Source organism: Coregonus clupeaformis, chromosome 21, assembly GCF_020615455.1.
Source record: "Coregonus clupeaformis isolate EN_2021a chromosome 21, ASM2061545v1, whole genome shotgun sequence".
Classification (NCBI taxonomy): Eukaryota; Metazoa; Chordata; class Actinopteri; order Salmoniformes; family Salmonidae; genus Coregonus; species Coregonus clupeaformis.
Window position 1 is genome coordinate 34,674,974 of NC_059212.1, and position 22,904 is coordinate 34,697,877.

Genomic DNA, 22,904 nt, shown 5'->3' on the forward strand with positions numbered 1-22,904 from the left:
CATTCTGTTCACTATCATTTATAAGACATGTTTTCTCAAACCATGGCAATATTGCCATCAGCTATTGGGTCTTTATGGCTGCCCAGGAATTGTAGCTAATGTGATTTAGAGTAAAATACTGCCTTACTACTTTGGCTTTCCTTTTATCTCAAAGCGTGTGTGTGTGTGTGTGTGTGTGTGTGTGTGTGTGTGTGTCAGTTATGCTTTTTTATCTTTATGTTGACCACAACCTCATCAGTCTATCATTGAAGAGGTTATCCCACAGAGCTCCTATTAATCACTATGGGTTTAGGGAAGCTCACTCTCTCATCCCAAGTAGTCTGATGGATGTACCACTTGTTGGTGTTTTGGGGTTTCATAGATCCAATAACTTTCAAGCTCTTCAAAATATTTTCATCCAACTAAAAGGTCAATTTTGACAATTTATTACATTTGTAAAGCACTTTTCATTATACAGAATAAGCTCAAAGTGCATCCCAGATGTAATTATATAACAATCATATGGTTATAATGGCCCAGGCCACGACATTGGCAGTGCTGTCTTTTTTAATACTTTCACGACATGCAAGTGTTCACTAACTTGTTTAAACATCTCAGAAATAAGTCTTAAGTGTACTTCAAGGTCCCTTGTTGCCAGCTTTACACCAGTACAGTAATGTATAGTAAAATCTATGTACAGAAAGACAGGATTCTCCAATGGCCTACCCTCTGTCAAATATTTACTTTGTACAGGTAGACCATGCATGTAACGGGTAGACTGATTTGTTTATGTCCAAAAAATCTTATTAAAAGGATTTTTTCCAGCAATCATGCTTCACTGGTGTCAATTTATTTCAGTGATTCAGTCAAACTCCATTTGTACCCAATTCCAGGATTCAAACTGTTGGAGGAGAGACATCCAAGCAGAAATGACCAGAGCGCAGCACTGCTGTGACCTGGAAGAACTTGCCCGATCAGAGAACGATGGAAGACATTTGTCAACGGCCTATGCTCCTTATAGGGGCCAAGGGTTTAAATCAATTAAGTTTAACTGTTATTTTTTTATTAGCCTATTTGTTACACTGTAGCCTACTAACACAGTGGGGATAGGTTATGGATTAGCATTAGGGACAGTGTCGAGTGTACTTAATGAGAAATTCAATGACCTCAATATTATAAGCGTTTTAGTACTGGGATGGAGCAAAAACCTGCACCCTTCAGATGATGGCGGTGGATTATTGTCACTAATCTGAGCTGGAACTCCACTAGGTGGTGGAAGAGGACAATAGAATATCACTGAGTACAGAAAGTCGGCCAGTCGGCGTGGCCTTATGAAATGGCGTCCTGATGAGATGGTGCTCAACTCAAGTTATTTCACCCTCGTCGTTAATGATCGAGTAGACTCGAACGTTATTTTCCCATGCTATTTAATGCAAACACGCACATATCATAAAATACATTGGCTTTAATCTGCTGATAAATAAGTGGGGTATTTAATATTAGTGCTGTGGGGAAAAACATGTTCTGTCTCCCATTTTGATTTAGAATGGTTTTATGCTTGATGCGCCTGACAAGTTTATTTCCCAGGTAAAGTATCTTGCCATCGTAGTCAGAAGGTTGAATCCGACTCATCAAAACAACGCAACAAGCGGGATATTCCTCAGACTGGGCAGTGCGTAAAAGATGTGGGCGGTGCGTAAAGGTATTTGCATATAGAAATGTATCCATGTGCATAGACTGATAAGGCTCTCTACCAAATAACAGGGACTTGTATTTCTGTGTGTTACATATCTATTTACACCATTCTGAAACTTGCCCCTTCTGTCTGCTGTGTGGATGCCCCTTTTTTTTGGGAAATGTAGTTTTTACTTCAGTATTTCAACATGAAAGATTGTAGATGTCCTTAAATTGAAATACATTTCCCACAAGGCAATACAATATTGTTCCCACATCTTGTGTCACCTCATTAATATTTATTGTACAGTATTTGCGTAAGAGGTCGGCCAACGTTTATTTCATATTCTACCATAGTATTGTGGTGTAAGTGAGACACACGGTAACGTCTCCCTCACTTCAAGTCCGACCTGTTTTTAGCGGATTTCCTCTTAAATGTTTTCGGGAACGCAGGGGAGATTCCAACTGGAGCACGAAGGCAAAGAAGTGAATGAATAGTGGGATAAGTACACGACCCAACCCGCGGACATTTATTGTATTGTGTTCATATTGTCGCGCTTTTTTAATGTAGAAGGCTGATGTTAAGCCACGTACGCACGGATATATAGTGTACTTTCCATTTGGCAAAATGGAAAGTGCGCGGACTGTCGTTGACAAAGGCTTGGAAGATGGAAGTGCAACTAAGTTTAAGAAGCCTAGCGGACTGTCTGTCGCCCAGGGGACGCCAGTGGATGATGGCGGTGGACATTTGACGGCCTCTCGTATAGATATTAGAAATGGGAACAACCCCTCTCAGGCTGCAGTGGGTTCTAGTGCTTCGAATAAAAGTAACGGAAGCACATCTACGAATGGCCGTAGTTTATCCAGTAACTCCAACTCGCTCCTGTTGAGACGGAGGAGGCTGAAGAGGAACCTCTCCGCTGCAGCTGCAACCACTGCCACATCGATTGTCACTGCCGCCTGCGGCGCCAAGATGAAATCGACCCTCTCTTCTGCGTCTCTGCATACTCGGAGTCTGGATAGGAAGACGTTGCTGAGGCATCGGCAGAACATGCAACTGCAGCCTTCAGATAGAGAGTGGGTGCGAGTGGATCTTCACAGGGGTTCCATACATGTCCACGACAAACTCACCTCGCTTTCATATCCTAGGCCGGTGCTGTGCACGATTGATACCACCGCTGGCGAGATGGCGCTCCGTTTGAGCAAACTCAGTAAGTCGAGCTCTGTATTGCGTATATTTTGTAATGACAACCTAAAGACTGATCAAAACAGAAACTGTAACGTGAAGTATCCATATAATGACAGCCAGTGCAAACTAATTGAAGACGGTAACGTTAATATCAAGTGCAAAGATTCGGGATCCCCAGAATTCAGGGGCGGCCTATCGGACAAGCCAAGTGACGGGTTGAGGCTACTGCTTATGGAGAACGCCGATGAGCGGCAAAAGCAACAGGATGCAAAACTTTTTAGTCCGGACTCAGAGTCGAAAGATAATATAACTCACTCGTTGTCGGATCTAAATTCGAATTCTAACCTGGATACTCCTAACGAGGATGACCCAGAACAGAGACTGAACGGAGTGGACAGCTACGGGCTCAATTCTGGTTCGGACGTGGAGAGCAGCAGCGCATTCGATGACCTCAGCATTTCGGGGGCTCGGCTCAGTGAGCACCGGGACTCCCTCAGCGACGACATGATCCTGGGCACAGACGCATCCATCCTGAGCCCTAGTTTTGACAGCGCCACGGAGGGCCACGACACCTATGGCAGCTCCTCAGACGAACTGGAGCTCGACTGTCCTACCACAAGCATTGACCCTATTCTCCCCAATGGCAACACAGTCTCTGCCAACTACAAGTTTAGCAACGGTGGGCATTTAAACGACGTGACACAGGATACTGGGGCAGGTAACATACTCGAACCTCTCAGTCTAAGCAGGCTGCCACCCAGTAGTAGCGGTAGCTCATTGTCCCGGGCCTGTTCGACAGGTAATAGGCCCGACATCCAAGACCCTGATAATAGCCAGGGTGCTTTGAAAACAGGGTCGGCGGCGGCTCATGAGGATAGAGACGCAGCAGGTGACACCAGTCCTACACTTTACGTTCAGCTCCACGGTGAAGCTGTCAGGAGGCTCGGGCAAGATGAGAGGCCTCTCCAGATCCAGAATGACTTTCTCTTTAAACTGGGATTTAAGGACCCGTGGCGCGTGCAGGAGGAAGGGATGAACACCGAGATTGGCTCCATGTTACGGTTTTACGCAGGTAAAAAGCCACTTGTTACAGTACTGTTGAGGTGTGCAATATGTTTGAATGTTATTACAACATACCTGATGTTGACATAATGTCAGAGAGATGAATGGGCCCAGGCTACTCTTGAAGTTGGTAAGAATGGTAAAGCCATTTATCTTGTTTATCACTGTGCGCAATTTTCTTTCTCATGCATATGTTAGTTTTGCGCCATTTGGTGGTTGAATGGAAATGCATTTAAGAGGTTAACTGTTGCGCCTACACTTTTGTATTGGTGTAGACCTCCCTACATGTCATTCCTAAGCCTACCATCTCTATTTGTATTGGGGGAATGGTATTAGCCTACATGGTGTATATGCTATACCATTGCAATAACAGAGTAAAACATGACAACCCTTGCCTTAGGGATAGATCATTAACCAAACACTTCCCATGATCATTAACCACACACTTCCATGCCTCCATCTTGACACTCCCCCACCATTGTAAAAAAATATTTTGGAAGCTATAGAAATGCATTTATTCATGTCTACATTTGTTTTTGCCACATTTATTCCATTACAGACATGATAATGCATACTTTAAAATTATATTATGTGAGCTAAACATAAAAATGTAAAATTCAAAAATATATAAAAATGTCCTTAAAATATTTTGTTATTTTTTATTTTATTTAACCTTTATTTAAGTAGGCAAGTCAGTTAAGAACAAATTCTTATTTACAATGACGGCCCACACCGGCCAAACCCGGATGACGCTGGGTTTTTTGAAAGTAATAATATTACTGTCCCCACTACAACAACAAAAAAACTTAAATACATGTAATTTTGTCCTTGAAACATTTAATTGAAATACTGTAGAATTCCATTCATTCCTTTGGAGGACGGCTCCTTCTGGGGAGTGCCAATATGGCCGACCATTGGCATCAAAGCCTCACATTGGCCATTACATATCATCAATCCAGGGTTTATATACACCATTGGTAGAAACAGTTGAATGTCCTCTGTAATAATGCCATGCAGGTGGAATAACAGGCCCACTCCTTCCTGTTGTCATTAGCTGTGAACTTTGACAGGCAAGGTGAGTGAGTGTAACACTCCATACTCCGTGCAGGAGGGTAAAGGTGGGCAGATATAAAGCTCCTGGGCACAAGTATTGACAATAACTGCCTATCCAATATCACCATAGTGTGTATAGCTCACACACATTTTGAACACCCGTCCCCTATGGTGTCCAGGCTTGCAGACCAGGCCACACTGTGTGTGTATGCTGGCATAAGGTTGTTTGAGAGTTACGGGGAACTATGCTTTGGGCAAAGTTGCCCTGCTGAAGGCAGTAGGATTTTTAGTGTGGTTGTTTTTTTCCCTCCTCTCCTTCCGTCTTTGTTGAACCGTGGCAGCACGCTCTGCTCCCATGGACACACATGACATGGCCACAAAGCCAGCGCTGAACTTATGGTGCTCAGACATGGGTCCTGTTCCGGCTTTTGGCCCATTATCATTGCAATGAAAGGCCTGAATGCCTGTGTGGGTGGATGGATGGAGGGAGGGAGAGAGCGAGGGATAGGGGGATGGATGGGTAGAGAGAGGGATGTAAGGTGGGTGGGGGAGCATGAAACCCCAGCTCTGAGGAATAATTCAGTGAATTGTGGTCATTTAGATGCTGCACAGGCCCTGTCCTCCAGGCACCCTGTCTTCTGGACTGTCACACTAACTGCCTGCCAAGCTGGGTTTGCGTACCCCAGTCTCAGCCTCAGTCCCAAGTTCAGTCCCAGTCCCAGCCCTAGCCCCCAGCCCCAGTCACAGCCTCAGCTCCACCAGAGACCAGGAAGCTCTTTTCATTCACTCTCCCACCGCTGATACCCCACCACCACCGCTTCTGCTTTAGCTGGGGGGAGAGAGAAGTTTCTACAATGTTTTCCAGGGTCATGAAGGTCTTAGTAATGTGAAGGTGAGCTTTTTCATGTAGGAGCCTGGTACTGCAAGTGAGCAGAGGCCAAAACACACACTCGTTGTCTCCCCAAATGTCTGTCCTGTCCTGCCTTGACTGAGAGAGCCTATTGTTGCAGAGGTCGTTGTCGATGTAAGACTGAAAATGGCCACGTGGTTGTCGCTGTCCCATTCACTTTCACGGTCACATGCTAGGCCCATAATTATTTTGTGTCTGTGTTTCAAAGGCCCACAGTGGCTTGAGTGGATATGAGTTAATTTAGATGGTTTTATATGATAGGCTGAATGAGCATGAGCGTGTGGTTTGTGACACAAAGAGAGAGAGAGAGTGTGTGTGATATTTGTGGTTAACAGGGTTAACAATAGGCCTGCAGCCTACCAGTGTGGCATACATATGCAGTCAGCTGAGTCAAGCCAGACAGCCAATCAGTCAACCAACCAGCAGTGACAGCCATTACAGTACGGTAGCTTTGATGATCCTCCACCTCCAGGGGCCAGCCAGCCAACACCTCCATCCCTGTCCTCTCCCTGTCTCCTTTCCCTGTCCCACATGAGCCAGCTTAACTCTGGTCACCTGAGCCCTCCCCGGGCCTCATCAGGCCCTGTGCGACCCTCTTCTCACCCCCCTGGTTCACTTCCCAACACCCAGGTCCCTGTCTGTCTACAGTTCAACAGCCTGACTCTGGTTTAAAAGGCCAGCAAAGCAGCAGCCGCAGCAGAAGCAGCATTCAACAAGGAAGTTAAAACCCAACAGCCCATATGCCCTTGTGTGAGGCACTCCCACTTCCACCACGCCCCCTCTCTCCCCCTCCCCTCTCGCCCCCTCTCTCATACGGTGGAGGCATGTGAGGAATGTACGCTGGCTCCTCTAGAATGTCAGGCACGTCTGCTGGGGAGGAAGTGAAAGGGGAGGGGGAGAGGTTACAGGGTTGGAGTGGGATACTACCTCACCATACTGCTACTGCCACATGTTCGACTGACTGACTGAGTGACAGTTCCTCTCAGATAGTGAAGATAAGAGGAGGGAGCGGCCTCGGCTGCCTGGCTGCAGGCACAGCTGCCTTTACTGTAGGTCGCTATGGCACAGAGGGCCTCGGTGCGTGTGTGTGAGGCCTCTGTAACAGGAAGTCCAGTAGACTCCACTATCTAATCTCTGTAGTTATGCATTAATGGCTCTTTACGCCTGTAGCACAGACAGTCTCATGTTTTTACATGCAACAACACCTGTTGTGAAATAAGTCTGTTGGAGGAATAGGCCTGAAAGGCCAGCAAATACAGCGAGATTGCTGAGGAGAATAAAATTGGGTCTGCACTGCGAAGATACTACACTGAACAAAAATATAAAACGCAACAAGAAACAATTTCAAAGATTTTACTGAGTTACTGTTCATATTAGGAAATTAGTCAATTGAAATAAATACATTAGGCCCTAATCTAGGGCTGAGCGGTATACCCTATTTTACGATATACCCGTATTGAAGGACAGACTGGTTTGGGTTTTTACTTTACCTTCAATAATGGTCTTTGAATGTTTGGTTTGTAAAATTTGATACGCCGTACATTTAAAAAGTTTATTCGCTACTTGAGTCATCTCTCTGCTCTCTCTCCATGCCGCTTTCCACACAGACCTAGCACCGCGCCATGTCACTCAAGGAGCGCATTTGTTGTTCCTCGATCACGAGACACTTGTGTTCAGTCTGCATGGTCAATACAGCACATGCAACAATGTTGATGACAACGATGCTGTTTTCACTTTGCTTCTTAATATAAATCCACTAGCGTTCTACAATTACACTATTAGTTCGTGTTTCTTACATCTGCAAACAACTAGTTTGTAATTTCTTAGCAAGTTGAACCTAAATCTTGTTAGCCGCTAATGCTAATCGCTAGTTGGCTAGCTAGCTAATAAATGTACTGAGTCAGAGCAAACGTTATTGGCTATACAGCCTGATAATACCAGTGATGGTGTAGACCTAAATCAGAATGTTGTTTGTGCAACAGCATCTTCAAAATGAAAGAGGAATACGTGAAGCATGAATATGTTAGCTACATGAAGTAGCTAGGAGAAAACATTCAATGTAGCCAAAGATTATAGGGTCCCCTAGGAAACACTTATCAACACTTTGGTTCCTATCCTGTCATAATTACTCCTCCCTTGCATTGTAATTTGCTGTCATGTCAAACAACAATCTATTCAAAGTGCCCACTATTATATTCTAACTATAGAATGAGAATAATACTTCTATTTCCATGATTCCAACAGTTCACCCAAGTGTTTTTCTCTAAATCGCATGTCAAATCGCAATTGCAACATTTGGTTAAATATAAGGCCTAGATTGCTTACCCATATTGTGCAGCCCTACGTGGCAATGTGGAAATGATCTCAAATGAGTGCAGGAAATGCAGAAATTGATAAATGCTGAAAATGATTTTGGGTTTAAGTTTAATTCAACACTATAAAACAATCAGAATGGAGAAAGACTCATTGAAATCACTTAGAATGTATATGTTGCCACCCTAGGGTCACGTACTTCTCATAAAGCAATTATTTAAAAAAAATCAAATCACTCCACTTGTCTTGTCTAATTAATCACACACACCTGGTCCTTATCCCCAATTAGTCATTGTATAAGTGTTCCCTCTGCTTCCTTGTCTGTGTTGGTGATTGTTTGTAATGAGCTGTGTGTAGCTCGGTTGAGATACCCTTACCTTGTTGTTGCCAGGGTAGATATTTCCCCAGTTTTGTTGTCGCATGCTTGCGCAACTGTTTATTGACGGAATAAACTCTTTGGATGCGTATTACTCTCCTGAGCCTGACTCCTTCTATCACACGCATCACATTTGTGAGAAATAAGCGTTTTGTGTGTATGGAACATTTCTGGAATATTTTATTTCAGCTCATGAAACATGGGACCAACACTTGACATGTTGCGTTTATATTTTTGTTCAGTGTAATTACAAGGATAAGGAGACCGAGATGGACACAAGGCTAAATGATCTGTTTGGCTGGTGATATTCAGTTGGATCCAACCAGATGTTGTTGTCAGTGCATTGGTCAGTTCAGTTTGTTTGGATAGGTCAGGTCATGCTTAGAGTTCACTCCTCAGTGACCACATGAGATACAGTATCTTAACCGGGTGAGTAGAGGGGCTGCCAGAGAGATCACACTCTGTGGATACACTGAACTAGGATCAGCCCAGAGCCTTCCCAGGAGAATATCCTAATGAAGCTCTCCCCTGCCAGGCGGATGCAACTGTTTCCCCACTAACAGACTCAGAGGGATGGCTGGAGAGTGTGTGTGTGTGTGTGTGAGAGCCAGAGTGCTTTATACCAACCCTGAATTATTTACTGTCATTAGCCTACTACCTAGCTTCACTTAGCAAACACCCCACATTTAGGACAAGTTAGGATTGTACTTTTTTTTAAACAGCTGCCCAAACTTGATTTTCTCAGACTTTTTCTCAGTCTGTCAAACGTATTACTTTCACAAACTGCAGTGTTTTAGCTCAGTGAGTCAAAATATGAGTTTAGTTGACAGTGTGCATTGCTTTGTCATTTTAATTGAGGTTCACTGTTATTGGGTAGGCCTATTTATTTAAAAGAACTACTGAGTCAGTGTCACACAAACAATACATTGCTTGTCCTATCATACTTTTAGGCTACTGCTGTGCTGTCTCCACTTCAGAGAGTAGGTTACTACAGATGAGCTAGACAGTCAGGTAAGAGAGAGGACAGAGTTGAGTTTTTCCCTTCCCTCAGGTAAAGAGTTGGGTAAGGTTTTTCAATGTTGCTGCGTCACACGTGTTTGAGGCAGCATGTGTCATGAGGTGTACTTTGGCGTGATGGACAGGTGCAGCATGGGAATGCATTGCTCATGTGGAACATATGACGACGCCCTAATCCAAGCGGTCCTTATTTCCATGTACACACAGAAAGCACAGTGAGAAAGGAGAGTGGACTCTTTCAGGAGATTAATAGGAAATGTTGTTGGTGATATTTGCATACATGTGGCCATTTTATGTCTTTAACATTTACCTTACATTAGTTAGTCTGATTAGTTTGTCCACAGTCCACACACATTTAAATAAAATACAATATATAATGTCACGTCTCGTTTTCCCCTTGTCATATAGCTGGATAGTGAGCAGGAATATGGTGGTGACATAGTGACTAAGAACTCTGCAGCTAGCTAGGGGTTTAAAGGATTAATGAAGCTTGGAGTTCTCTGAAGCAGTCCTGATGACAGCCATTAAGCACATAGTTGACTGAGCCTCTCCTCTTGTCTCTCACTCAACACCCCAGATTGGGCCCACAATTGCACATCATCTTCTCCAAATATTTTACATAATGGCAGAAGAACACTGTTTCTGGCACCTTTTGTATGTATATACACTTAGTGAACATAGCATTAGGAACACCTTCCTAATATTGAGTTGCACTCCCTTTTGCTCTCAGAACAGCCTCAGTTCGTCGGGGCATGGACTCTACAAGGTGTTGAAAGCGTTCCACAGGGATGCTGGCCCATGTTGACACCAATGCTTCCCACAGTTGTGTCAAGTTAGCTGGATGTCCTTTGGGTAGTGGACCATTCTTGATAAACACAGGAAACTGTTGAGTGTGAAAAACCCAGCAGTGTTGCAGTTCTTGACACTCAAACTGGTGCGCCTGGCACCTACTACAATACCCTGTTCAAAGGCACTTAACTTTTTTGTCTTGCTCATTCACCCTCTGAATGGCACACATACACAATCCATGTCTCAATTGTCTCAAGGCTTAAAAATCCTTCTTTAACCTGTCTCCTCCCCTTCATCTACACTGATTGAAGTGGATTTAACAGGTGACATCAATAAGGGATCATATGTTTCACCTGGATTCACCTGGAATGTCATGGAAAGAGCTCACTGGTCGTCTTGGCAACAATTTTAGAAGCTCTCCCTATTTGATGCATACAGTAGTAGTTAGGGAATTAAACGCAATTAAAAATATAATTCCAGTGCATTGTCTCTAGGCGCAGAAGCTATCTGAGGTCAACTGAATGTAATTACTTTGATAGTGTTATGCTTAAATGGGATTTACCTTGATCAGATTCAAGGTTTCTCTAGTAGTCAAGGAGATGGAAAGCTGCTTCAAAATTAATGCCAACCGATAGTGAGAATGAGTCCCCTAATGGGGGCTGTCTACCCTCATCTCCTCTCCTCTACTGGCTGGCAGCTAATGGTGTGTTCGTAAACAGCCCATTGGTGAGTCATTATGTAATTGTCTAATCGGATGTTGCACGTTCCAGGGCTCGAATCGAATGTCGTGTGTGTGTGTGTGTGTGTGTGTGTGTGTGTGTGTGTGCACACCCAAGGAGAAGAGGAAAAGGGTAATGGGGCACTTAAAGAATGTGTTGTGTTGTCTCCTCACGGGAGAAACGCACTACTACATAAGAGGTGTGTGTGTGTGGTGAGATGCTTTTAGGATAGTGGTGTCAGCCTGCAGATCCAGAGGAGTATGTCTGTTTTCATTCTAATATACAGTAGATCCCTCTCATGGCCTCTCTCCCCCTCCCTCCATCTCTAGCTCTCTCAATCTGTCCTCATCGCTCTCCTCGCACTATCGTTTCTCACATCTCCTCCTCCCTCAGACCATCTGACAGATTGCATTTATTTATCTCTCTTTCTCTCCCTCACAAGACCAGCTTTCTTATTCTCCCTCCATCCCCAACTGTCCATAGGCTACCTCTCTCTCTCTCTGCCACCCTCATCCCTGGCCCTGACCGACTCAGCTCATTGCCATTCCACGGTGGGGGGGGTCGTGCCTTGGTGTTTCTCACTCAATGTCTCTTAAACAGGGAGTTTGATATTTAGGGTATGTCAGCTCAAGCTTCTCTTTCAATTTAAGGGCTTTATTAGCATGGGAAACGTATGTTAACATTGCCAAAGCAAGTGAGTAGATAGTAAACTAAAGTGAAATAAACAATAAATATTAACAGTAAACATTACACTCAGAAGTTCCAAAAGAATAAAGACATTTCAAATGTCATAGTATGTATATATACAGTGTTGTAACAATGTGCAAATAGTTAAAGTACAAATGGGGAAATAAATAAACATAAATATGGGTTGTATTTACAATGGTGTTTGTTCTTCACTGGTTGCCCTTTTCTTGTGGCAACAGGTCACAAATCTTGCTGCTGTGATAGCACACTGTGGTATTTCACTCAGTAGATAAGGGAGTTTATCAAAATTGGGTTTGTTTACGAAATCTTTGTGGATCTCTGTAATCTGAGGGAAATATGTGTCTCTAATATGGTCATACATTTGGCAGGAGGTTAGGAAGTGCAGCTCAGTTTCCACCTCATTTTGTGGGCAGTGTGCACATAGCCTGTCTTCTCTTGAGAGCCAGGTCTGCCTACGGCGGCCTTTCTCAATAGCAAGGCAATGCTCACTGAGTCTGTACATAGTCAAAGCTTTCCTTAAGTTTGGATCAGTCACAGTGGTCAGGTATTCTGCCACTGTGTACTCTCTGTCAAGGGCCAAATAGCATTCTAGTTTGCTCAGTTTTTTTTTGTTAATTCTTTCCAATGTGTCAAGTAATTTGGTTGGGTCTAATTGTGTTATTGTTGTTGTCCTGGGGCTCTGTGGGGTCTGTTTGTGTTTGTGAACAGAGCCCCAGGACCACCCTTCTTAGGGGACTCTTCTCCAAGTTCATCTCCCTATAGGTGATGGCTTTGTTATGGAAGGTTTGTGAATCGCTTCCTTTTAAGTGGTTATAGAATTTAACGGCTCTTTTCTGGATTTTCATAATTAGCGGGTATCGGCCTAATTCTGCTCTGCATGCATTATTTTGTGTTTTTCGTTGTACACTGAGGATATTTTTGCAGAATTCTGCATGCAGAGTCTCAATTTGGTGTTTGTCCCATTTTGTGAATTCTTGGTTGGTGAGTGGACCCCAGACCTCACAACCATAAAGGGCAATGGGTTCTATAACTGATTCAAGTATTTTTAGCCAGATCCTAATTGGTATGTCGAATTTTATGTTCCTTTTGATGGCATAGAAGGCCCTTCTTGCTTTGTCTCTCAGATCGTTCGCAGCTTTGTGGAAGTTACCTGTGGCGCTGAAGTTTAGGCCAAGTATATATATATATATATATATATATATATATATCTCTCTCTCTCTCTCTCTCTCTCTCTCTCTCTCTCTCTCTCTCTCTCTCTCTCTCTCTCTCTCTCTCTCTCTCTCTCTCTCTCTCTCTCTCTCTCTCTCTCTCTCTCTCTCTCTCTCTCTCCCTCTGTCTCTCTCTCTCTCTCTCTCTCTCTCTCTCTCTCTCTCTCTCTCTCTCTCTCTCTCTCTCTCTCTCTCTCTCTCTCTCTCTCTCTCTCTCTCTCTCTCTCTCTCTCTCTCTCTCTCTCTCTCTCTCTCTCTCTCTCTCTCTCTCTCTCTCTCTCTCTCTCTCTCTCTCTCTCTCTCTCTCTCTCTCTCTCTCTCTCTCTCTCTCTCTCTCTCTCTCTCTCTCTCTCTCTCCTCCTCTCTCTCTCTCTCTCTTTCCCTCTCTCTCTCTCTCTCTCTCTCTCTACTCTCTCTCTCTCTCTCTCTCTCTCTCTCTCTCTCTCTCTCTCTCTCTCTCTCTCTCTCTCTCTCTCTCTCTCTCTCTCTCTCTCTCTCTCTCTCTCTCTCTCTCTCTCTCTCTCTCTCTCTCTCTCTCTCTCTCTCTCTCTCTCTCTCTCTCTCTCTCTCTCTCTCTCTCTCTCTCTCTCTCTCTCTCTCTCTCTCTCTCTCTCTCTCTCTCTCTCTCTCTCTCTCTCTCTCTCTCTCTCTCTCTCTCTCTCTCTCTCTCTTCTCTCTCTCTCTCTCTCTCTCTCTCTCTCTCTCTCTCTCTCTCTCTCTCTCTCTCTCTCTCTCTCTGAGCCCCATAATGAATGTTGTATCTCAACATGATATCTGTCTAGCAGGGATGCAAACTAGTCACCTTTCGGCGAAATTCCCAGTTTTGAATACAAAGGATCACTACTGGCTGTAAGCGAACGAGTGATGCGCGTTTGGAGCAATACTGGCTGTATCCAAAGCTCAGCCAATCGTTCACATAACAACAGAATGCAGCACGCGACTGAAGAGAGAAGAGACAACCAACTTGCTAGTTACAGCATCAGCGCGCGCACTAGAAAGACAGCCGAGAGTGGAAAGGCAGTTTGCCAGTTACAGCAGCGCGTCCCCTGAACAATAACGAAGAGGTAGGTGAGAAGCCTGACCACGGAGACGGGGGTGAGAAGGTGATGAAGCGTACTTCATGAGCTGTAACCGAAAAACAACTGGCGTTTGGAAAGTTTGAGGTGAGGGAGAAAGTGTGGTGGAACAAGTATTGTTAGTATTGTTAAGTATCTTGCTAGCTGGATCGAATTCTCTGTTAGCTAGCCAGAGAAATGTTGAGCAACGTTAGCCAACTTAACTGATCAAATAATTGAGTTTATGGTGTGAAAATTAGCTGGCTAATAGTCAGACAGCTAACGTTACAACATCAGATGAGCTAACGTTAGTAACCTAACCAATTCGCTATAGTATTAACTGGTATACGACTCCTTACCATTCCTCAAGTTATAACGCGTTAGTTGCTTACTGGACCCTGGCAATCTGTGTGAAATGTTAACTAGTTAACTAGCTAACAAAATAACTACTATCTGTGAACTAATGTTTTCCCTCTACAGTATGTGGTTAATTTTCAGAATGAGAGAATTAGGTTGGGCCTGGCTTAATCTGGATGGCACTATAGAGGTGAATGGAATACCATACACTTTCCCTCTTTCTCACTTTTTCAATACAGTGGATAAAAAGGGGTATGCCAGGTGTACTCTGCCTGTTAGAGATCAGTTATGCCAACAAAGGGTCTCATGCTCTGCTGGCACATTGTAGAACAGATGTCAACAGGCAGAAAGTGTACAATGTAATAATGTGCAGTGTAGCCCAAAGATATTGCTTTTGTTGTGTTGAAATTGACAGTAACACTTGTGTGTGAGTGAGGGGGGATTATAAAATGTTTTACTCAGTGAACGTTATTTTTGCACACATGTAGTCTTGTGCACTTGATCATGTCCACTATAGTGGCCACTATAATAGAGCAAAAATAGAATGCCTGTTTGTTTCATTCTATTTCTACTTGAAGATGTTTTTTCCCAAGTGCAATATTTAGATGTGTGTGGTCACAGGCGTTCTATTATAAAGGCTGCCATGGCTAACTGCAATATTAGTGTATTGTTTTTTCTCAAGACTTGAGTGTCATTTGCAGTCAAGTCTAGGCAACAAATAACATTGGATTGCTTTCTTTACATTTTTTAACTGTGAGTTAGGTTCACATTAACCACTTTTTATTTTACACACAGAGACTGATCATGTAGATCATATTCTTTGTTGTTTAATTAGTTAAAACCTGCATTTCCCCCTGTAACCTTTTTGGGCCCTCACCAGTTTGCATCCCTGGTCTAGTCTTGTGGACAAGGACAGTGATGTTGCTGCTTGATTTAGATGTATACTCCCCTCCTCTCCCCTCTCCTCTCCCCTACCCTCCTCTCCTGTAATGAACAGTGATGCCCAGTACTCATGGTGACCATGGTGATTGAGTTTAGCCTGAGGTGGTTATGAGAAAGGCTTGTGGTAGGGTCCTACAAAATCTGCCTTGCAGAGAATATGGACAGAATCACGGAATCCAGACATTACAAAGGAATTAAACAATATCCAAAGAAATGTTCTAAATGTATTGAACTCATTAGAACATTAATTAATGTGCCCAAGTTAATCATAAGGCATGAATAAAATGCATCAGTGATTTGTATTTTCCTGCAACCTTCTGAAACGGCACAGGAATGCCCCACTGTGCGTGTGTGCGCACACGTCTACAAAAAAAAGGGTAGCTCAGCTTTAAAATTACTGATAGATTGTGGCTTCTATCAATGTAATTGCATAATTTCCAATCCCCCATATATATATATATTTTTTTTTTGTAAATATATATATATACTTTATTATTATCCCCTATCCCTACCATCCCTCCCCTAATTGGAGTAAACTAATGGACAACAATACTTAGGCTTCTACTTCCAGTTTATACATACTATATACATTTTACGGACAGTAGATTTTACATTAGTTAGCTTTTGTTTGTTTTTAGTCCCAGCTTTCCGCTACCGTCAACCCCGCCCATCTATCTCTGAAGACCATCCAGTTTTGATTTCTAGCTGCCATATTTTTCCCACTGTGCTGTAATGTTTCACAAAAGTTCTGAACCTTTCTATTCTCGTAGTTTCTACCGATTGTAAATTAGAGATACTTTTTTTTTTGCTAAGAGTATTATTATATTATTGATCGATTGACTATGACTTTTCAAATCACCCAGCAGTGCTAATTGCAGAGTTAGCTCCAATGTTGCAATTTTTCAGCCATTCCTGAACCTGCGACCAAAAACAAGCTACATATGGGCAGTACCAAAACAAGTGATCAAATGATTCTGTCTCTTCGCAGCAAAATATGCAGAGCTAGGATGGTTGTATCCCCCATATATATAACATTCTATTAGTTGAAAGAATTGTGTATAATAATTAAAATTGCAAAACTCTAAGTTTTGAATCCAGCGTTCTGTTTTGTGTATCAGTTCATAAACCATGTGCCACGGAGTCAGTACATCGAAAATCTCCTCCCAACTATTTTGCAGCTGTCAATGTTTTTGTCCTTAAATTAAACTGGTATACTTTTTATTAATCACAATTTTCTTTAGCCAATTTTGGTCTTTAATGCAGGGCCGACAAGTTCCTTACCTTCTCCCCTTTCCACTTGCCTCCGACATTTTTGCGGTAATGCTGCAATCAGTTGGTTGTAATTTTGGATAGGGCAGACATTTCCATATACAGTGGGGAGAACAAATATTTGATACACTGCCGATTTTGCAGGTTTTCCTACTTACAAAGCATGTAGAGGTCTGTAATTTTTATCATAGGTACACTTCAACTGTGAGAGACGGAATCTAAAACAAAAATCCAGAAAATCACATGTATGATTTTTAAGTAATTAATTTGTATTTTATTGCATGACATAAGTATTTGATACATCAGAAAAGCAGAACTTAATATTTGGTACAGAAACCTTTGTTTGCAATTACAGAGATCATACGTTTCCTGTAGTTCTTGACCAGGTTTGCACACACTGCAGTAGGGATTTTGGCCCACTCCTCCATACAGACCTTTACGGAGGCACTCCTTAGTTGCCCTGGCTGTGTGTTTCGGGTCGTTGTCATGCTGGAAGACCCAGCCACGACCCATCTTCAATGCTCTTACTGAGGGAAGGAGGTTGTTGGCCAAGAACTCGCGATACATGGCCCCATCCACCCTCCCCTCAATACGGTGCAGTCGTCCTGTCCCCTTTGCAGAAAAGCATCCCCAAAGAATGATGTTTCCACCTCCATTCTTCACGGTTGGGATGGTGTTCTTGGGGTTGTACTCATCCTTCTTCTTCCTCCAAACACGGCGAGTGGAGTTTAGACCGTGCGCTGCAGGATTTTAATCCATGACGGCGTAGTGTGTTACTAATGATTTTCTTTGAGACTGTGGTCCCAGCTCTCTTCAGGTCATTGACCAGGTCCTGCTGTGTAGTTCTGGGCTGATCCCTCACCTTCCTCATGATCATTGATGCCCCACGAGGTGAGATCTTGCATGGAGTTCCAGACCGAGGGTGATTGACCGTCATCTTGAACTTCTTCCATTTTCTAATAATTGCGCCAACAGTTGTTGCCTTCTCACCAAGCTGCTTGCCTATTGTCCTTTAGCCCATCCCAGCCTTGTGCAGGTCTACAATTTTATCCCTGATGTCCTTACACAGCTCTCTGGTCTTGGCCATTGTGGAGAGGTTGGAGTCTGTTTGATTGAGTGAGTGGACAGGTGTCTTTTATACAGGTAACGAGTTCAAACAGGTGCAGTTAACACAGGTAATGAGTGGAGAACAGGAGGGCTTCTTAAAGAAAAACTAACAGGTCTGTGAGAGCCGGAATTCTTACTGGTTGGTAGGTGATCAAATACTTATGTCATGCAATAAAATGCAAATTAATTATAAAAAAATCATACAATGTGATTTTCTTGATTTTTGTTTTAGATTCCGTCTCTCACAGTTGAAGTGTACCTATGATAAAAATGACAGACCACTACATGCTTTGTAAGTAGGGAAACCTGCAAAATCGGCAGTGTATCAAATACTTGTTCTCCCCACTGTATTTTGGACTCCACCAGTCCTATTTATGATATAATTTCCAAAGATGATACTTTTTATTTTTATTTTTTTAGTATATGTCAGTTTAACCATAATATTTGTTCTAATATTTGTTCTCCCTTTTCTGGTGGATTAAACTGAAATTGCGACCAGCTTTCTATGGCTTTTTTTGTTTTTATAGCGATATTTTGGAGATTTCATTTTCAAATAACCGAAAGAGAGGTTGTAATCTGAATGAAGTGTAAAAGGCCATTCTTGAACATGGGGTGAGCCATTCTTACTAATCTACTAGAGCACCAGTTCGGATTTAGGTATAGTTTTTGTATGACTGAAGCCTTTAGTGAGAGATCCAATGCTTTAATATTTAATCATTTTTGCCCTCCGAATTCATATTCATTATATAAATAGGCCCATTTAATTTTGTCTGCCTTGCCGTTCCAAATAAAGTGGAATATGTTTTGCTCATATAATTAAAAAAGTCATAAGGTGTAGGCAGGGCCATAAGTAAATAGGTAAACTGGGATATGACTAAAGAATTCATCAGGGTGACTTTTCCACAAATAAATGACTAAAATGTAAATGTAAACAGGTGTTGTCCTTTCCATGGTAGCAAAATATTATCTAATTTGGCCAACTTTCTACTAAAATGTATTGTAGTGAGAATTTATTTCTTTCGGGATATGACTACTGAGTATGTCCATTTCACCGTCAGACCATTTTATTGGTAAACTACACGGTAATATAAACGTTTTATTTTTTAGAGATCCAATTCATAATATGGTGCATTTATCGTAATTTGGTTTTAATCCAGAGAGGTTCGAAAAAATATCTAGATCCTCTGAGGCTGTGCAGGGATCCAAAATGTGGATGTAAAAGAACATGAATCGTAAGCGTACAATGATACCTTTGTTTTTAAGTCCTGGATTTCTAGCCCCTTGATATTATTGTTGATTCTGATTTTAATAGCTAACATTTCAATAGCCATAATACATACCAATAGTGGACAACCTTGTTTTACTCCTCTTGACAATGTAATACTTTCTGAGAAGTAGACATTATTTACTATTTTACACCTGGGGTTACTATACATAATTTTTACCCATTGAATAAGAGATTCTCCAAATTTAAAATAGTCAAGGCATTTATGTATGCATTCCAGTCGTACTTTATCAAAGGCCTTTTCAAAGTCAGTTATGAATACCAGGCCTGGTTTCCCAGATTGTTCTATTGTTTCCAGTACTTGTCTTATATTATCTCCAATGTATCTTCCATGTAAAAAACCTGTCTGATTAGGATGAATAATATCCGACAATACCTTTTTAATTATATGCTCTATGCATTTTTCTAGGATTTTGGCATCACAACACTGAAGTGTAAAGGGTCTCCAGTTTTTTAGTTGGACTAGAACTGTGTATTTATTTGATTATACTTACCATAATATATGTTTGTAAACTTACCATTTAAGAAGTACCATGATAATTGAGTGTCCATATAGCTGTACCATGATATTTGCACTGTTAAGCATACTGTAGCTGCGACTAAGTAAACCTCTAATTGTCCTCCAGTATTCCACCCGCTAAAACCTCCCCCCATCCCAAGTTGGGTTGTTGTCCCAGTGACTGGCTGACCATCCCTGTACACATGGATCCTAGGAACTTTAGGAGATGGGGGCCTATCCTTTAAAAAGAGCACATGGTGCCACCTACAGTACAGAACTGGATCCGCTGCCAACATAATTTCTAACATCTTCGCCTCGGTTGTAGTGCATCTAGTTATAAAAAATATATATATACTGTATATAAAAAAATCTAGCATATCTTAATTTATTCCCACAACTGACTAATAATATAAGCACTTCTACGAAGGATTGTTACCTATAACAAGGGCTGGCAGTAGGAATTCTACATTTTTGTCAACAGATGTGGGATGCATACACTCATTCACCCCACCCCTCCCAAACAAACACCTCTGCCCTCCTCTCCCCTTCCACCCATAGATCGACCTACAACCGCCCCACACACACACACACACATACACACAACCACAAGCTCAAGTATTCAACAGTTGTTCCATCCCGAGCCCAACTCAAGAGAAGACTTGATGTGTGAATGAGTATACAGTTTGGCTGTTTAAGAAGGCATGCCAAATTGAGCAGGAATGGGAAGATTTGATTAACCAATATCTAGTCCTAGCTGATATCCCCCAACCCACACACGCTGGTCCCCCGTTGTGCAGTCAGACCATTTGATTATTCAGCGCCGCCAGGGCCAAAATAATATGCCCCCTCTGATAGTCTGAGTGTGACTCCGTCCCCATGGGTTACTGCAGCCAGTGTTGCCAGCACTCCACCGGAATTCCCACCGGCTAGGTACAAGGTCGTCAAGGTTCTCATTAGCAGCTTTGAGAAAATCGTTGTATATTATGCTCACCCATCCGGGGGCTTTGGCTTTTGGACCTACCCTGCCAGGCAGGCTCAGACTCTTGAGGGGGCAGTGCTGCTTTAGTGGGTCTCTGACCGCGTTCACCTTTCTGTCATGGCTGCGAAGGCTACTTGCAGTAGGCCTATAAAATGGATAAGGACTTCTCCTTAGTGGGTGTGTCGCTCAGATCGGTGTCTAGGATATAGGATTGGCACCGTTCCATCATGATAGGACAAAAATAAACAAACTATATGCACTACAAGATCACCATGCGCAATGCCAATTGACTACTGGAGTGGTGTAAAGCTCGCCGCCATTGGTCTCTGGAGCAGTGGAAACGCGTTCTTTGGAGTGATGAATCATGCTTTACCATCTGGCAGTCCGACAGACAAATCTGGGTTTGGCGGATGCCAGGAGAATGCTACCTGTCCGAATGCATAGTGCCAACTGTGAAGTTTGGTGGAGGAGGAATAATGGTCTGGGGCTGTTTTTCATGGTTCGGGCTAGGCCCCTTAGTTCCAGTGAAGGGAAATTTTAACGCTACAGCATACATTTACATTCTAGGCGATTCTGTGCTTCCATATTTGTGGAAACGGTTTGGGGAAGGCCCTTTTCTGTTTAAGCATGACGATGCCCCCTGTCCACAAAGCGAGATCCATACAGAAATGGTTTGTCGAGATCGGTCTGGAAGAACTTGACTGGCCTGCACAGAGCCCTGACCTCAAATCCATCGAACACCTTTGGGATGAATTGGAATGCCGACTGCGAGCCAGGCCTAATCGCCCAACATCAGTGCCCAACCTCACTAATGCTTTTGTGGCTGAATGGAAGCAAGTCCCCACAGCAATGTTCCAACATCAGGTGGAAAGCCTTCTCAGAAGAGTGGAGGCTGTTATAGCAGCAAAGGGTGGACCAACTCCATATTAATGCATTGCTTGCTGTTTGGGGTTTTAGGCTGGGTTTCTGTATTTATTTTATTTTATTTCACCTTTATTTAACCAGGTAAGCCAGTTGAGAACAAGTTCTTATTTACAACTGCGACCTGGCCAAGATAAAGCAAAGCAGTGCGATAAAAACTACAACAACACAGAGTTATATCTGCCGATGTAAAAACGGCTTTATAAATACATTTGATTTGATTAAAGCCCATGATTTTGGAGTGAGATGTTCGACGAGCGGGTGTCCACATACTTATGGCCATGTAGTGTATTTTAATTTAAAATGTATATCCCATATCTGTGCAAAAGTGAAGACTCGCCCTGTCACAACTCCTGCACGCAGACACACATGGGCATCTCTACACTTTGTGTAGCCGTTAGCGATGACACTTATGATAATCGTCTTCTGGTAGAGATTAAAGGCTTTCCCAAAAACCTTGTCAATTAAATATTTTAACTACAAAGTAGCCTGGCAGAATAATATGATTATTTGCATCAATCCAGTGGCCATTTGTTTAGCAAACTCTGCAATCACATGAGCGCTACACAGTTTACATCTCTAACCAAACAACGAAAGAGAGGAAGGAGTAGTGTGTAAGAGAGAGAAAGGGGAAGAAAAAGGAGCGAGAGAGGCATTGTTTTTTAAGTGAACACTGCTTTGTGGTAAGCAGCTAAATCTGGCCTAAAGAATTTCATGCTGATATGTCATTCCTGTCTAGCCGGCCAGCATTCGCATGTCGAGGGAGGGAGAGAGTGGGGGACTGGAGGGGGACCTGAAGTGGGCGGGTTCCTATACACCCTATGGGAACAGCCAGCCTTTTCAGCTCTGTCAAACTAGCTTTGTAGGAAATGGAGGAAGTGGGGCCAAATGAGGCTAACATGGCAGTGAAGGGGTCTCCCCAAAGTCAGGTCAGCCCTCGAAGCCTCAGTCCCCCTTTCTCTTCAGGCCCTGTTCTCCTCCCAAGCCCCTCCGTTCCTCCCCAGTTCCCTCCTCCCCTCTTCTACACCACCCCTCTTCTACACCACATCCCCTCATCCCCTGTTCTCCACCACATCCCCTCCTCTCCACCATATCCCCTCCTCCGCTCTGCTCCTCCCGTCCCCTCCCGTCCCCTCCTCTCCGACACATCCCCTCCTCCCTTCCACTCCTCTCCAGTCCTCCTCCCTCTTCCAAGACCCAGTCCCCTCTTTCAGCCTCCTCCCCTGTACTCCTCCCTCTTCCCAGCCCCAGTCCCTTCTTTCAGCCTCCTCTCCAGACCTTCTCCCTCTGCCCAGCCCCAGTCCCCTCTTTCAGCCTCCACCCCAGTCCACCTCCCTCTCCCCAGCCACAGTGCCCTCTTTCAGCCTCCTCCGCAGTCCTCCCCCCTCTCCCCAGTCCCCTCTTTCAGCCTCCTCCCTCTCCCCAGCCCCAGTCCCCTCTTTCAGCCTTCTCCCCAGTCCTCCCTCTCCCCAGCCCCAGTCCACTCTTTCAGC

At 43.4% G+C, this 22,904-nt stretch overlaps 1 protein-coding gene across 2 annotated transcripts in view; it reads left to right on the top strand.

Moving 5' to 3' along the window:
• Positions 1-1,985: 1,985 nt before the first annotated feature.
• Positions 1,986-22,904, top strand: part of LOC121535316 (PH domain leucine-rich repeat protein phosphatase 1) — an 89,267-nt gene continuing 68,348 nt past the window's right edge. For both annotated transcript variants that reach the window (XM_041842263.2, XM_041842264.2), the window contains exon 1: positions 1,986-3,914. In XM_041842263.2, the coding sequence (XP_041698197.1) occupies positions 2,282-3,914 (1,633 nt within the window). In that variant the 5' untranslated portion in view covers positions 1,986-2,281. The remainder of the gene's footprint in view (positions 3,915-22,904) is intronic.